Here is a 17386-nt window from a genome sequence, read left to right as displayed (position 1 = left end):
CCCAAAAGCTCCAAAAACCGGACCCCTTTTGGAGATAGGGGGGGGGAATTTTTGAAATCACTCAATTTTTGCTTGATCGACCTCATTCCCCTTTTCGGAGATTTTGTGACGGACGTTTCCTTTCCCTTTCCCCTAAAATGGCATTTTCTCCCTTGAACGGGTCCCCTCCCCTTTTTAGACTTGACGGACCCAAACAATTTTCAAAGATCCCCCCACAAAAAAATCATCCATAACACCCCAGTATCTCTACCTTCGGAAAATTGACTCCCCCAAAAAGGGGCGGTGCTTAAAAACCCAAACGGACCCTCAAAAGAAAGTCCCTGGGGACATGGAGTTTTCCCTTTTTTAAAAGAATATTTATCGATTGTACCCCCGAAAAACCATCGAAACAAAAAGGGAACCCCCCGGTTTTATCACTCGTCAATAAAAGGCGGGGAAAGCCTTTGCATGTGGGGAGTTAGCCGATAATCCCAAACTCTCCACCCCCCCGGGTTCTCTTGGGATCAACTCTTCTTTGCATTTGGCACCACGGGATGCCCCCTTTTTTGGAACACTTGGGCCGGCTCCCCTTTTTTCCCGGGAGGTCCTCCAGTCAACCACTTGATGATCTTTTCACTCCCTTTTGATGTTTCGTTCGCGCCCGAGCTCTCAGGTTTCTCCTTTTCCCCCAATAAATTTTTGTTCGGACCCCGGATGGAATCCCCCAAATTCGCTAGGTCCCAGGGCAGCCTGCCCCCCTCACCCCTCAAAAGCCGACCCTGTTCTGCCCGGGGGGGAAACACACACGGCTGTATTTTGGGGCCCGGGGAACTCTCCCTCGATGGGGGGAAGGTTTAAGCCCCAATTTGGTGGCTAATGATAGAAGGCTTTTGGGGGGCGTTTTTTTTTCCCGGATCAGATTACCTTTTTGGTAAGAATATGACCCCAAACCCCAAAAATTCGCTCCCTACCTTATATTTTTAAAAAAATTTCAAAATCCGTAGAGTTTCCCCTTTCTTCTTCCATTTGAATTCCCTTTTCCAAACGAAATTTAAGAATCTTTCCGAAATTCGTAAACACTTTCTTCTTCCCTTTCCTTTAAAGTTTAAAATTTTACCGGGTTAAGACTAACCCAGCCGTTTTTTTTTTTACTTGGGTTTCGCAATTCGGAAATTGATACGCTTTCACCCATTTGGTATAACCGGGCGGGCAAATATAGTAACCCAAAAAGGGGTCGAATCCCAGGGAATAGGGGGTTAAAAAAATTACAATTTGTAGTTTCTTTTTAGGTCATGTCTTTCCCCTGTTTTTGGGAAAGATTGGGTTTTTAAACGATTTCTAACTATTGATTTGATTGTGAATTTACGGTAAAAGAAGCTAAGGTTGTGTCCCTTTAGATAGAGTGTATGATCATGGGTATTGATCTTGATATACTTCTAATGGATCATTATTTGAATGCACTTAATCTCTATATGAATCTATACTATTTTCCAATAGATAAAGATTATTTCTTTCTATGATTTTCCCAAATACAAGAAAGTGGTTAAGAAGAATGATTAATCATGCAAGGAAATTCTTCTTATTCCTAAGTGAATTTATTAAACAAAGTTTAATGCTTTGAGTTCTTGTTGTTTATTCTTTCCAACCCTAATTATTTTCCCAAATAAATCAAGGTTTGTGGCTTTAATCAATGTTTGCAACCATTAATTATGAATGAAGAATGAAGAATAAACAAACCCTAATAATTCATTATTTGTATATCAATCACAACCCAATCACAAAACACCCATCAATTGGGTTCACAACCCTAGTAAGGGAAATTAGCTATTCATGACAAAGAACAAGAAATAAGAAATTGAAGAGTTCATAATTGCTTACTTTGAATAAAAGAGGAATTGAGAATAATTGGATTGATGTTAGAACCTTCAAAAACTTGAGAGTATTTTATGTTCTAAGTCGAAAACTAAAAAATTGAGAGCTCCAATAAAACCCTACAATGAACTATTTATATGTTTGGAAAAATACACAAGTTCTGATTTTGCACTTCGGGCCCCGTCATGATGAAATACGGTCTCAGAATCACTTCTACTGACCGTAAAGTGGTTCAGCGTCGTTTCTAAATTTCGCGGAATCTCATCTTCCCCAGATACGGACCGTAAAAGTGGTTTACGGTCGTGAACCTCCTCGTCGTCTTTCGGCTTCCAAAATCGATTTTCTACGCTAACCGCTTGATCGGTTAAATACGAAATGGAATACGGACCGTAGAACTCAAATACGTCCGTAACTCAACCGTAAATCACCATCTTCCCAACTTGACTTTTACTGCTTCGAAATCCTTTAATATCGACCATGGATTACGGCCCCGTATTGTAGAATACGGTCCGTAAACCGCATTTTACGACTCGTCTTGCACTTCAATCGTGATCAAGTCAAATCTCGTCCTTTTCCGAAAAACACTAGAAAGCACGTAAAATCACATAGACTCGCTTAAAAAACAAGTAAAACTTATAGCCAAAAAGCATCGATTGTGGCGTAAAATCACGCCACATCAAGGTGCCACGGTGCATGATATTTACATATGACATTGTATTGATCGATGAGACGCGGAGCGGGGTAAACGCCAGTTTGGAGGTTTGGAGACAGACCCTGGAGTCTAAAGGGTTCAGGTTGAGTAGGATGAAGACATAGTACATGGAGTGCAAGTTCAGTACGGTGACAAGTGAGTCTGACATGGCAGTGAAGTTGGACTCATAAGTCGTCCCAAAGAAAGGAAGTTTCAAGTACCTTGGTGCCATAATCCAAGATAACGTGGAGATTGACTAGGATGTTGCACATCGTATTGGAGCGGGGTGATTTAGATGGAGGCTCGTATCTGGTGTCTTGTGTGACAAGAAGGTGTCACCAAGACTTAAAAGGGAAGTTCTACAGAGTAGTGGTGAGACCGGCACTGTTGTACGGAGCGGAGTGTTGGCCAGTCAAGAACTCTCACGTCCAAAAGATGAAAGTTGCAGAAATGAGGATGTTAAGATGGATGTGTGGGCTTACTCAGAGAGACAGGGTCAAAAATGAAGCTATTCGGGATAAGATGGGAGTAGCCTCCATGGCAGACAAGGTGCGGGAGGCGAGACTGAGATGGTTCGAACATGTTCAGTAAAGAAACACAAATGTCCTGGTGAAAAGATGTGAGATGTTGCCGATGGAGGGCTGGAGGAGAGGTAGAGGTAGGCCGAAAAGTATTGGCGAGAGGTGATCATGGTGTAAGTCTTCAAATTCGCCTACCGAGGACATGGCCCTGGGAGGTAGAGGCGTGGAGATCGAAGATTAGGATAGAAGGCTAGTTGTAGGATTAGTATTATATTTCTTCCCAATAGGATCAATATTATTTTTGTCATTTTTATTTTAATATTCTCGTATTTTTTATCTGTAGTTTGCTATTACGACTTGTTGTCGCTTCTACTTTAGTTTTCATACTATCCTGACATTGTTGCTGCTTATGTTTTACGTATTGCCATATTTCTGCTTTACTTGAGCCAAGGGTTTACCGGAAATAGCCTCTCTACCTACCAAGGTAAAGGCCCCACTTATGTAATTACACTGGGTATGTTGGTGTTGTTGTTTAGTATGTCATGGATAAAAAATACATATATTTTCTTCATTATATATGTTATGCTGAAGTTTATACCAAAACTATCTTCATTTAAGGGAAAAGGGTCAGATTTGCTCCTTTACTCTTAGAAATCAGTCATATTTGCCCTTCGTTATACTTTTTTGATATATTTGTCCTTCCCATCCAACTTTAGGGCCACATTTACCCTCCTCCGTTAAATGCCATGTCCTACCTAAATTTTCTTATATGACATTTTTTTCCCAATTAAATATGGTCACCCAGTTTAATTACCTAAATCCAACTTAAAACCTGCCCCGGCCCAATTCCCTTTTCTTCTTTCTCTCCATCTCTTCTCGGTGCTCCAAGCCCGTCCTTCTAACCAACGACTTAATCTCCGGCGAAAGACTATCATACTCCGGCCTCTTCGGAATCGTCCTAAGTGCACCAGATTTATTATAAACGATGTAAAAGCATCTCGATTTTGTGCCCGAAAAAAGTGGACTGCTTGTGACCCATGGATTGTGGCACTAAGTCCTGAACAATGAAGACGAAGGGAAAGATCTTTTGACAGAAATCTTTCAGATTCTAATGGGACCAACCTTAATTAAAAGTAGACGAATAAAAAAAAAGAAAAGAAAAAACATCTCTTTTTGTTTCTGTTCTACTATGTTTTATGGAGGAAGCAAAATACAGTATATGTTATAGATATTGAATTATTAATTCCACCAACATTAATAGATTATATTTACTTTTTATGCAACCAGCTTGTTACAATTGGAAAGTTTCCGTCTTCTTTTTCTCAATGGTAATGCATATAGAAAACTGATTTGATTTAGACAAAGCTGCCATTGATGGAGGGCTTGGACCGTGGACAGGAGAAAGAAAGGGGAGAAAGTTCAAAAAAGAATTGGGTCGGGGCGGGAATAAGTTGGATTCGGGTCATTAAAATGGGTGATCATATTTAATTGGAAAAAAAATGCCACATAGGAATTTTAGGTGTGGACATGGGATTTAGTGGAGGAGGGATAAATGTGATCCTAAAGTTAGATGAGAAAGACAAATATATCAAAAAAATATAACGAAGGGCAAATATGACTCATTTCTGAGAGTACTAAGGCAAATCTGACCCTTTTCCCTTCATTTAAATACCAACCAAACAATGTACCATTTTATGTTGATTTTACACAAATACTAGCTCTCTTAAAACAACAACCAAATGGCACTTAAAATCATAAGGAAACCAAGAAATGGAAACAGCAATATATATACATGTAAATAAATATCAGATCCTATGGTTATATTTTTAGAGAAAATATTAAAAATGTTCTGTCAGAAGTGGGATTTGAACCCACGCCCTCTTACGAGGACCAGAACTTGAGTCTGGCGCCTTAGACCACTCGGCCATCCTGACTTGAGGCGTAGCTTAACTCACTGATTTTTTAAATATTTAGTGAATTCAAACATCTTATTATATAAGTACAAAACTAAGTTAACTATTTTTCAGCAGACAAAAAATTTCAACTTTAATCTAAAATTAAACTGGAGACACTGAACGTAAATAATGTATGAATATCACTTCATTAAAAATCCTTTTCATTTGAGGAAGTACTTATTTGGATTGTGGCACACTGGCACTTTGTCCCATTTTAAATTTCAAATGCAAGATTAAAGTAACAAAATAAGCATATGTAGTTATTTATACATACTGGTAGAAGTGTTCTGCAACTCTATATGAATTAGGACGCTACTTTGTGAAGACGAACAAGGTTTTATCGATTATTTGATCATTTAACGTAGTTATTATTGTATGACAGTGATACCAAAAAAACGTAGTTATTGTTATTATGATCTAATTAAGTTATAGAAATTATAGGTCTTAAGAGATGTAACTGGCACCGAATATTATTATTATATATAAGAGAGAACCTCAAGTTTTTATAGTCCTCACGATGGCATTTTAGGTATTTTATATTTTTATACTTTGAAGTTTGTCTTATTTGATGTTGTTGTGGTAAACAATTTTTTTCCGTTGACTGTTGACAAAGCATCATGGGACACTTTTGGTAAAGACTTTTCAAACTTCCTTCTTTGTGCACATGAATTGATTTTTCTCTTTTAACAGAGAATTGGTTCATGATTAACTTAAATATTCTAATGAATTTTATGTAAACTAACCAATTTTGCTCTACTATTAATAAGACACTAACTTACTTTCGCATGAGAAGAATTGTAACTTATAGTACTTTTCGTATAGTTTTCAAGTATCTAAATTTTCATTTTATAAATTGATCTAATCAAATTTAATTTGGTTCCAAATATTAGTTAAATGTACTCTCGAACAACGAGGCGTGACAAGTATTTTGAAACGAAGAGAGTACAATTAGAACTTTTGTTTTCTAATTATAATTTTAGGTCATACTTTAAAAATTGATTGAATTTTATGTGTAGTAATAATGTTGGAATATGCATATGCTGGCAAACACATGTAATCAACAAAGATTTCACTTGGGTAAGTTCTCAATTAAAATAAAACACAAATAACTTATAATATTGTTAAACATATTTAAAATGTAAATCTTAGTCCTTCCGTCTCAATTTAAAAAAGGGGTTCAAAATATGAAAGCTGATTAATCTAATTTTTTGTGCACGTTTTTTTAACATAAATTTTACCTAACAAATGATTACGTTGAAAGGCGAACTATAATGTGTTATGTTCACGTATATATTTTGAAAATGTTCAAAAAATTTATATTTATAAGAAAATATATACTTAACTGTCCAAATGGCAATAATACTTAAAAGTTGCAAAAGAAAGCAAAAATTTCACATTTTTTTAGTATCTAAATATTTATGCAATATGGGATAATCAATGTTTTACCTAATTTAGGAAAAACGGTTAACTTCCTTTTGGAAGGTTAAAGAAAATTTATAAAGTAAGAAAAAAAGTATTTTCATATACTTTTCAAAAAATAATTGTGTTGTTTAATTTGAAGGAACGCTGAAAAGTATTTTGCATTACCAGAACTTGTAATCATCTAACTTAAAATTCTACGTTTATTTATAAGTTAACTTCATTGATTTCATCATATTTCAAAAATATCTGTAGCATTAAATATTTTTTACGTTACTTGAATATCGTATTATTCTTTTTTTTTTTTTTTAAATAAAAGTGTCATAGCTAATATGAGTTTGATTCAAAAAAAAAAAAAACACATGACATTAATTCTACATATGATAAAGCTTAATTTGGATAATTAGAGATTATAGTCTCAAAAACTTTCAGTAAAATCGAAAATGAAAGAGCTATTGTGTATGCATTTATTTGAAAAGAAATTAAAATATAAAATATAAACTAAAAAATGTTCTCCTGTAACTTTCAAATATTTTCTATGCTTTAATATTTTAGAAATCTTGAAGAGGTGTCGAATTGATGTAACAAAAATAAAAAAAATTTGTTTTCAAAGTAGAAATAAATCAAACGGAGGGAGTAAAAAGATAACTAGAAATATAATTTGTAATGTTAGTTTGAGCCCGGGCCGGATGCCACTAGTATGTTCATATAGTGATGCATTTTTGAGGGCTCAGAATTACAACTCCCATTGTATGTATTCAACTCCTTTTATACTTTTTGGTTTGTGCTTCTTTGATTACAAATTCTCAAGAGAAAAATGTTTTCATTGGCATTGTTATAGAAAGTTAGAAACTTCGCATTTTTGCTTAAAAATTCTCTCCAGGGAATTAAGTGTGCGTTTGGAAATTAAAAATGTGAAATTTGAAGGAAAAAAAAAAACTGAAAAATGGTATTTGAAAATTGGAGTTGTGTTTGGACATGAGTACGGAATATAATTCTGGAAAAAAGTAAAAATTATCCATGGCCAAACGGGCCGTAAAATGGTGGACTGTGTAAATTAAAAGACTACTCGACAACAATTTGAAATGAAACATTTTTCTCTGTGGGAAATTGTGCCTGCGTTTGGATATTAAAAATGTGAAATTTGAAGGGAAAAAAAATGCTGCAAAATGATATCTAAAAATTGGAGTTGTGTTTCATGATTCCGGAATTGTAAAAGTAAAAATTATCCATGGCCACATATAATGGACCATAAAATGGTGGACCGTGTAAATTAAGAAAAAAAGCTACGTTGCACCAGCCGGGAATCGAACCCGGGTCTGTACCGTGGCAGGGTACTATTCTACCACTAGACCACTGGTGCTTGATGATATTATCCATTGTTAAAGTTTTACTCATTTTGGTACGATAAAAACTTGCCCACGCCGAGTATTTACACTAAACCAATATATGCATGATAGGTGTTTGAATATATTCAACTATCACTTAATGATATATTCACTTCATATAATCAGGTAACCATGATAAGTTGCATTAATTTGGTGTAAACATCCGGTGTGGGTAAGTATTTACCTTTTTGTAGTTACTAGAAATGAAGCTCTTTTGAAAAAGCTGCAGTAGAGAAAAGATCTTACTAGTATTATATTTTCTGAAATTAACTGCTGTAAAGAGTGCAATTATTATATTAGGAGTGATCTTACCATTCTAGAATTTAATAATGAAGCTAACATATATCTAGTTGAAGATTTCACGGGCATTTCATGTAATTGTGACAAATGTAATTATAGTAATAGAAATCTTCCATAATTAGTGGCATGAACCTACTTAAATTCAAACCAACATAAAGGAACACTATAATAAAAGGCATGATCAAGGTAAATAAAGATGCTAAATCATTGATAATCATCAGAAGAAATTTACATGCATTAACAACTAACCGAATTTTATCCATATTTGTATGTATCATTGTGTCTTACCGGATATAGAAACCTAATAAAGAACATAGAACCAAATCAAAACTGCTCTTCCATTTTGCTCTACAAGGCTAACTAGTCGGTAGTGATCATGATGATTGGTAAGAGAACCATAGTACTCCACACATACAATAAAACAAAAAAAAACTGTTTAAAGTGATGGTGGAGCAAGAAATTTATATAATGGATTCAAAATTATTAAAATGTCACACGTAAGACTTGAATATATGACTAAGTAAATTTTTAAACCCTCTTTGTCACTTCCCTGGAATTCTCCCTTATGACGAGGATTTAACAGTTCATATATAACCTAAATTTTGCTTACTTTATTACACAATATATTTTTTCACGAAAGGATTGATCAGTTAATCCCCTTCTCCTACCTAGTTCTACCCCTGAATTTCAAGATTAATTTTCTCTTCCTTTCTGGGAAAGTGAAAGAAGAGAAGCATCGTCCCATATAACGCTGACTTTTCCATCATGTCAACCATCGCCTGCAGAGCTGGCTTGCGAGTTCACCGGCTTCTGGCGGGTGATTCCGGAGAGGGAACTCCGATGAGTAGGGGTTGGGTGGTTGTGTTCCGAAGTGTAGGTGACAATGAACATGTTAGGGTCGGATCTATTTCGATCCACTTGTTTTCGGGCCAAACAACCCTTTAAGGTGCTACATTTGTAATATCCCCTGTTAATCCACAAAAAGATAAATAAACAAGACTTGAGGAACATTAAGAATTTGTTTGGCCAAGTTACTACACAAAATTGCTTGTTTAGAAAAGTTTTTGTCAAAATATAGCTTTTTAGAAAAATATTTTCAGAAAGTAACAATTTGTGTTTTATCAGTATATTTGAGAGTACTTCTTCACTATTTTATAAACAGTTTGTGTTGAACCAATCTTTTAAAAAAATATTTTTATTAAGCGTCAAATTACAAAAATGATATGTACCTATTTAATTTAAATTATTTTTTATTAATTAAATTTATTTGATAAAAATATTTGTTAGTTATTTGAGACTTGGTATGATTTTCAAAAACAAAGAGTTCAGAAAACAATGAAAAGGTCATGGTGATGAAGGAGAAGAGTCATTATGGCTTAGAGTTGATTTGTTTTTTGAAATTAATAAGGGTAATTTTATAAACAAATATTAGTGAGAGTTATTTTTATCTTGAAAAAAATAATTTTCTGCTTCCGAGAAGAAAGTTCTAATTTGTCTTCTCTCCATCATTGATCAGAAAAATTTCAATTATAGCTCAAAAGAAGTATTTTTCGTTTGACAAAACACTTTAAATTTTCAGAAAAGTGTTTTTGGCTCGGCAAATACTTGCCCAAAGAGGCCATAAATCTTTTCTCTTTTTTTAATTTATAAATTAATGTGAGGAACCTAGAATTTTTTTTAAAAAGAAGAATTAAAAAGAACTGACCTAGGGTATTGGGAGCCTTTGATGGGTTTTTGGCCATATTTTCTCCAAGACCACTTGTCACAAGATAAACCCTCGGCAGAGACTTCACATACTCTGTTCAACTGCTTCTTTCTGAAGGAAAAAAAAGAACAACAAAGAAAATCCAAAAAAAAAAAAAAAAAAAGTGTGAGAAAAACAGATTTATGATAAAGGTCTACTCTTTACATTAAAAAGGACTTTGATCATTAATAGTACTCCCTTAAATATTTTTTAGTTGTCAATTATTAGTAAAGTCTATGCTTTAATGCCCCAAAAAATTTTAATAGTGAAGTTTATGATTATTACAAAAAAAAATTATTTACTTTTTAATAAAAATATTTTAAAACTTTGAATTAAACTACTCAAGTTTTCATATTAATAAATAAATTTTTTACAACAACGTCCAAGGTAATTTATCGCAAACACATGACTAACATCTTACTAAATTGAATAATAACAAGTATGAAAAAGTAAAAAAATCCAACACTATTCTTTTTTTGTGTGTGCATTATTTATTTAGTATTTAGACCAATAATTTTTTTGATGTATTATATTTTATTTCAAGAGACTTAAAAGTTTCATATTTAAATTCAAGGTCAAATTTTATTTTTATTTTTTAAATGATACTACGTAAATGGAACAGTGGGAGTAATAATTTCCTTTGGAAAAATCTTTTAAAAAGGAAAACTCAAATTACCTCCTTTTGATTCTTGAGTTGTGATCATGTGACGTTTGTTTTGGTGGTGATTTGGGGACCAAAGGCTTGTAAAGATCATGCAACTCTTCAACAGCAGTGGTTTTGTCAAATCTTGGCTCAAATGAATATTCTTGAAAGCAAATAAAGTTTTCAACTTTATGAACATTTGTAGAGTTAGAAATAGTGGTGCTTGTGGTACTGCTGCTACAGGAGGAGGTGGTGGCGGCACAACCTCTTACCACTGCAGTTAGATCCCAATCAGCTTCCATTTTCTCTATCTTTTTGCCCTTTTTTACCTTGAGTTTGTTAGAGAAAGAAAAAAACAAAAGATGGAGTTGACTTTGAGAATTAAGGGAGGGACAAACTGAGTGGAGTACAAGTACTTTGTACTTATCTATAGAGAGAGTTTTGGCTTGTTTCCGCTACTTGTCCAAATTTTGGTTTGTGTCAAATTAATGAATATAACATGTATTTTTTAATCTAATTATAGCTAAATATGTATTCTTAGTTTAATCCTTAATTATTAATGCTATAAATTATTTAAATTTATATAAATACTCAAACTGAGTGTGAATAAGTATTTACCAAAAATAAAAATGGAAGTTGCCCTGTATGTGTTTGAATATTTGTTTGTAGGCGGGGTAGCATTTTTTTTTTTTACCCATACGGTGTATTATATACATAGTTTAAGTACTCAACAACAACAAGATATTCAGTGTAGTCCTACAAGTGGAGTATGAGGATGGAATGCAATTCTTACCTCTACTTGTGAATGTAGGTAGTTTTAGATACTCATCATCCTAGATTATTTATTTAATTTTAAAAGTAGATCTTTAGTACTTGAAAAACAAGGCTACAAAATTATCGTTAAATTAGGTCTGTTTGTTTGAGTTTTCAAAAATTAATTATAAAATTCAGTTTTTGAGCAAGCAATAACTAAGATCAATTTCTCTTGCTTATATGTTTTTATGAAAAATCTTTCATTCGTCGATGGTACGTTCAGTAACAAATAATACCCATCACTATTTATTTATTCTTTGACTCTATATCATGTACACGAGTCAATAACATAACATTAATACTGATTTACCAAAAAAAAAAAAAAAAAAAAAAAAAAGCATAACATTAATACAAAAGCATACCATAATACAAGGTATATAAAAATGAAGAGGTGAACAAATAATGATTGTGATAGAGTAGTAGTTATTAGATAACAAAGTAACATCGTTTGAGTAGTTGACAATGGGAAATGTCAATAATGGTAGGTGCCACAGCTTGAGGGTATCGTGACTCATCATCTTAGCTTAGTAAAGGTCCACTCTACGCTCTCTCAACGTCACAATTGTCAGCCAGTTTATTTAGTGATATTTGACAAAAAAGAGAGAATTAATTTAATTAAAGAAATAAAGAGGCAATTTACACACATATCAAGTACCTTCAACTTGAGTAAAAACTAAAAAATAATGAGGAGGTGGATAATTAGATAACAAAGTAGACATTGTTTGAGGAGTTGACAATGGGAAATGTCAAAAATGGTAGGTGCCACAGCTTGAGGGTATGCGTGACTCATCATCTTAGCTTAGTAAAGGTCCACTCTACGCCGTCTCTCAACGTCACGCTTGTCAGCCAGTTTATTTAGAAACTGGGCAATGGCACTTGCCTAACAAAAAAGAGAGAACACATTAATTTAATTAAAGAAATAAAGAGGCAATCTACACACATATTCTTGGACCTTCAACTTGTAGTAAATAATAAGTACATGTTGAACAAATTGGATTTGAAAGTTTAACTAATAATGTAATATTTAATCATTTACATTAGAAACAAATACGTGTTCATTGATGTAGTTGTAATTGGCTCGACCTACGTTACCGTTAACTTGAAATAAAGAACCTACAGTTAGTAGGCAGTTGGCCATAGAAACCAAATATTTTTTTACTTTATTTGGAATTTTTGAAGTTGGAGTTGAAGATGTAGTTGTGTTTGATCGTAGTTTTGCCAATAATATTTGGTTGTTTGAATGTATTGAAAGTTAAAAATAAAAAAAAATAAAAAAAATAAAGTGAAAATAGTATTTTAGGTGTTCTCCAAATTCCAAATACATTTCAAGTTGTATTTAGAGTATTCATGGCCAAACGTTGATTTTCAAATAAAGCGGGGGAAAAAAATTCCGGAAAAAAGTGAATAAATTTTTTGGGATTCTAATCCTTCATTGATGTCAGTCTTGTTAGTAGCGATAACAGATGCACAAATGGTAACCCGTATAGATTTGCTGCACCAGAGACGGTCAAAACTTGTCCTCTCTTCCTCACTTCATTTTTAAATTCTGCAAAAGAATACTCCGTATATGTTAGTTTAGGAACGTCTAGTGCTAGCTTGATTTCTGTTTCATGTATTATGAAGTAATAGTCATTAGATTCTGTTTTGCCATAAAAGAAAATGAATATCTAGGTTTGTTATTAGAAATCATCACTACAAACAAACAGGGTAATTACGACACAAACAAACAAGGTAATTACGACGGTTATTTTTACAATTAGCTTTAAGGTGGCTTGAGAAAACGTTGTAATCCCGTCTGCCACAAACGTATTACGGTGGTTTTTAAATAATCGCTGTAATATATTGGTTAATGCGGCATTTTTTTTTTCAAAGCGGCGTTTTAGAACCACCGTAATTGAAACAAAATTGAAATATCATCTTCATATCACGGCGGTTGTAACTGCAGTAATTGTTCAATTCCATAAAGCGTTTATTTTATTGCAATAATTGATTTTCCCAATTTTGTCATTTCATATTCACATCCTATTTCTTGCACCCTATACATTTAAACTCCTATAACACTTCATAATAATTCTAACACTATATAAAAGATCAAATAAGCAAAATATTCGTCATATAAAACAAAAGTGCTCCAAAATTGCATCATCAAAATAATAAAGTTTTAAAGTGTTATTCAACACTCCAAAATTAAATCATCAAAATACTAAAATTTTAAAATGTTATTCAACAATTATTATACCCAAAAAAATCAAAATTGATCCTAAAAATGATTTCTAATCGTTACTCGGTTACACATTATTGTTACTTCTAATGTGAAGATCTTCTCGGTCCAATTGGTGAGAGAGCACCACATCCTGAATTTGATGCCTGAAAGGGGCAAAAAAAAAAAAAAAATACAATTACTTAGTTATCAACAGGGATGTACTCATAACCTATACCTTATTCTCCGGAAACAGGAGCATGGATATATTAACTCTTTCCAAACTTCTTTCACACTAATCTCATAATAATTTTTTTTACCTGCACTTCATTATACTTCATAACACAAGTTGGCACAATTCTACACCTTTGATGACTTATAGCCTGTGGCCTAACTTCTAAAATCAGCTTATTTTAAAAAGTGTTTTTTTTTTCAAAAATGCTTTTCTAAAAAGTACTTTTTGCGAAAAGCCTTTTGTATTTGGCCAATTAATTTACTTACTTTTGAGCAGTGTTTGGCCAAAAAAATTTAAAAAGTGTTTCTAAGTATATTTTTCTCAAAATTGCTTTCGAGCGAAAGCTATTTTTAGTTTTTAAAAAACAGCTTCTGTTACTCCCCAAAATCACTTATTTTCACCCAAAATCTTGACCAAAAACCTCAGAGGAGGCTATTGCAAACAGTGAGCACAATTGTACAAGCAGCAATAGTTCTATATCTTCACACTAGATTCAACACACAAATCAGCAACCTAAAGGAACTACTCAATCCAACATTCAATTCAGCTTTACCAACCTCTAATTCAGTATAGAAGACAATATCAAAGTAAAGTAACAACTCCAAACCAAATTTCAGAACTCAAACAGTCCAATTCCAGAACTTCATACACAACAGTATTGTTAGCTAAGTACTTGAAATATAAGCTTCAAAATGCCATAGGTACACTTCAAAGCTAGCTCAGATTTCAGAATGTCGAAAGAGAAGGAAAATATAACGAGATGTCAATGGCAGAAAGTAGTAGTAGTAGTGCCTTTTTAACTATATATTCCCCAAGGACGACTGCATTTAATATTTCAACTAAATAGAAAAATAAACAAACTTAGAAATCATGCAAGATTTTAAACTTCAGCACATAGGGGGGAAAATGAATATCTATAATCATGCCTGTGGAGGAGTGGGAAATAAGTGAGCAAACTCTTCAGGGATATTTCCTACGTTCATTTGATATAAGCAGTAAGCTAAGTAGCGGGTTTAATTGTGATTTCATACTCGTCATCTCTTGCTGCCACTCTGGAGCGCTAGTGCTAGATGAACCCACATTAACACGACCAACTCTCGTAAATGTCTGTTTGAATGCTATAGTTGGAACTATACACAAGCCTAGCCCACGAACACGGTCGGGGTGTTCGGGACCGAGTACTACGCCAAGTGCATCATTAGGTGAAAATTCGGCAAGACTTTTTGGTCTTTGGCTTTGGATTTCTTCAATTTTCTCCTGTACGAAAGAAACACAAGAATGAAAGACATGTTAAGTTCTCCTACACGGAAGACAAAAATCAGCTTGTAGCATAGAGCAAATGGATCAACCCAACATCTTTTTCAATATTTATTCTAATTCAAGTTCAGAATCAATCTGTGAGGCTACAAATATTGATTCTGAACTTGAATTAGAATAGGATTGAAAGAGATGTTGGGTTGATCCATTTGCTCTGTGCTACAAGTTGATTTTTGTCTTCCTTGCAGGAGAACTTAACATGTCTTTAATGCTTGTTTTTCTTTCGTGTAGGAGAAAATTGAAGAAATCCGAAGTCAAAGACCAGAAAGTCTTGCAGAAGTTTCACCTAATGATGCACTTGGTGTAGTACTCGGTCCCGAACACCCCCTCCCGTGTTCGGGGGTTAGGCTTGGGTGTAGTTCCAACTATAGCATTCAAACAGACATCTATGAGAGTCCGTGTCTTAATGTGGGTTCATCTAGCACTAGCACTAGCGCTCCAACTCCACATTTGTCCTCAATTCAACATCTTTTCCCTTTGCCTTTTGAAATTTTCAAATTGTAAAAAGTTAGTAATTAATTAAAAATGTACTTATCTAAGCACATCGTATTAAACTACCATTTTAGCCCTTCTTCTAGCCAAACTCTTAGCACCACAAGTTTGAGGAATTTGGCTTTGTCGAATCTGTTGATTCTTCCTGCAAAGCTCCTACAAATTAAAATAGGTTAATTTCTATTACATAAGCTGGAAATCATAATGATGCTAGTAAAAGCTATCAAGGAAGTAAACTCAGGGCATGAATAAATTTTCATATAAAATACTAAAGTCACAAAGTCATAGGCCATATATGTACAGTTTAGAAAATAGTTTTTTTTTTTTTTTTTTTTTTTTTTTTGGTAACTGTGTATCTATATTCATCCCGATCAAAACGGACATAGGTTGTACTTGAACCATATTTACGAAGGTATTCCTACTTTCTAAGATCCTACTCCTACATTGAATCTAATACATCAATGATGGAGACTGTATCATTGGAATAGACCTGATTACACCAAAAACATAATAACATAATACAATTCAGCTTGATTTTCTGCATACTATTTTCTACATTTTCAAAACACCTAGAGTTTCTCTCCTTCCGATTGTCCACCAAATGCTTGCATAGGACAATTCTCCATCTACCTCGTTCTTTGCATGCAACCCTCGCTTCCTCCCAACCGTGAAGTGCCTCCGTAATCTTTCCGCATAGTCCAAGATATACCTTTGAGATTTAAGAATAATCTCCATAGTTGTCATGTTACCTTGCAATATAGGAATAGATGGTTAACTGCCTCGCATCATCACCACAAAAAAAAAGCACATGGAGCATAGTGACAACCCTTTCTCATCAAATTTTCTTGTGTCAACACATTCTCCTTAGTAACCATATAAAGCATGCTACTTTATGTGGAATTTTTGTTTTCCAAATTTGTTTCCATGGCCAATTGTTTGGTTGTTGATCGTCCGATTCATCTATCCGTAAGATAAATTTACCTTGAAGATTCCCTTGCTATTGTCCGCCACCATAACACATCTTTCCCTCGTCTCCGATCCACCGAACTCGCTCTATTGTACTAAAAAATTCGCTACCCTTGAAATTTCCCGGTCATTTAAATGCCTCCCGAAATTAAAGCTCCATCCTTGAGGGGGCCAATGATCTCGTATACTCCTTTGTTGGTGCAATACAAGATTATGTATGTCCGGGAAAAGTGATGCCATCTTTCCCGCCTCATGCCAAACATCCTTCCAGTAAATCAGTCTTTGCCCATTACCTATTTTTATCTTGGTATTCACTTGAATTCATCCCACAATGCTCACGGATCTCCATAAACTTACTCCATATGCTATAGTAACCACTTTTGTCATCCAATTATCCTCCTTTTCATACTTAGCTCTGATGACCTGCCCCCACAAAAGTTGATTCTCATTATCATTATTGTACTTCCATAACCATTTCATTCTGAGTGCTTTACTATGAACTTTCAAATTCTAGATCCCTAAGCCTCCATATTTCTTGATAGATATGAAAAGTTCAGCTATCTTTGTGCTTTTGCCTACTTTTTAACAATTCAAGACTGTTTAATGGTCTCTTAAATAGGTGTTCTAGTTAGCTGGCACCATACTTTAATGGAAGAAATAATTTTTTTTTGTTTGAGATGTCCTTGTTCATCTGTGTATCATGGTATTTTCTAGTGCTTAGGTCTTTTTGTAGACGAACAACTAAAAAAACTCTCTCCGTACAAAACAGAACGTTGTAGTAACTAACGGATGCTTTGCCCCAATTCTAGGCGTCTGAGCATCACACTCCGTCCCCATGGGGAAGCCGGAGA

General features: G+C 34.0%; 1 protein-coding gene and 2 non-coding genes across 3 annotated transcripts; all 3 read right to left on the bottom strand.

Moving 5' to 3' along the window:
* Positions 1 to 4913: 4913 nt before the first annotated feature.
* Positions 4914 to 4997, bottom strand: TRNAL-CAA (transfer RNA leucine (anticodon CAA)). The gene has a single exon. It is a non-coding gene; the product is annotated as a tRNA-Leu (tRNA).
* Positions 4998 to 7729: 2732 nt separating this feature from the next.
* TRNAG-GCC (transfer RNA glycine (anticodon GCC)) lies at positions 7730 to 7800 on the bottom strand. Its single transcript has one exon. It is a non-coding gene; the product is annotated as a tRNA-Gly (tRNA).
* A 770-nt stretch (positions 7801 to 8570) lies between these two features.
* LOC132066996 (WRKY transcription factor 22-like) lies at positions 8571 to 10954 on the bottom strand. The gene is made up of 3 exons (XM_059460168.1): positions 10546 to 10954; positions 9831 to 9941; positions 8571 to 9092 (listed from the first exon to the last, which is right to left on the bottom strand). Exons 1-3 carry the CDS (start codon positions 10812 to 10814, stop codon positions 8894 to 8896), a joined length of 579 nt encoding a protein of 192 aa, XP_059316151.1. The 5' UTR covers positions 10815 to 10954; the 3' UTR covers positions 8571 to 8893.
* Positions 10955 to 17386: the final 6432 nt, after the last annotated feature.

This window comes from Lycium ferocissimum, chromosome 8 (assembly GCF_029784015.1).
Source record: "Lycium ferocissimum isolate CSIRO_LF1 chromosome 8, AGI_CSIRO_Lferr_CH_V1, whole genome shotgun sequence".
Lineage (NCBI taxonomy): Eukaryota > Viridiplantae > Streptophyta > Magnoliopsida > Solanales > Solanaceae > Lycium > Lycium ferocissimum.
Note: the sequence above shows the minus strand (reverse complement) of the source record. Positions and strands in the feature narration are given on the sequence as shown.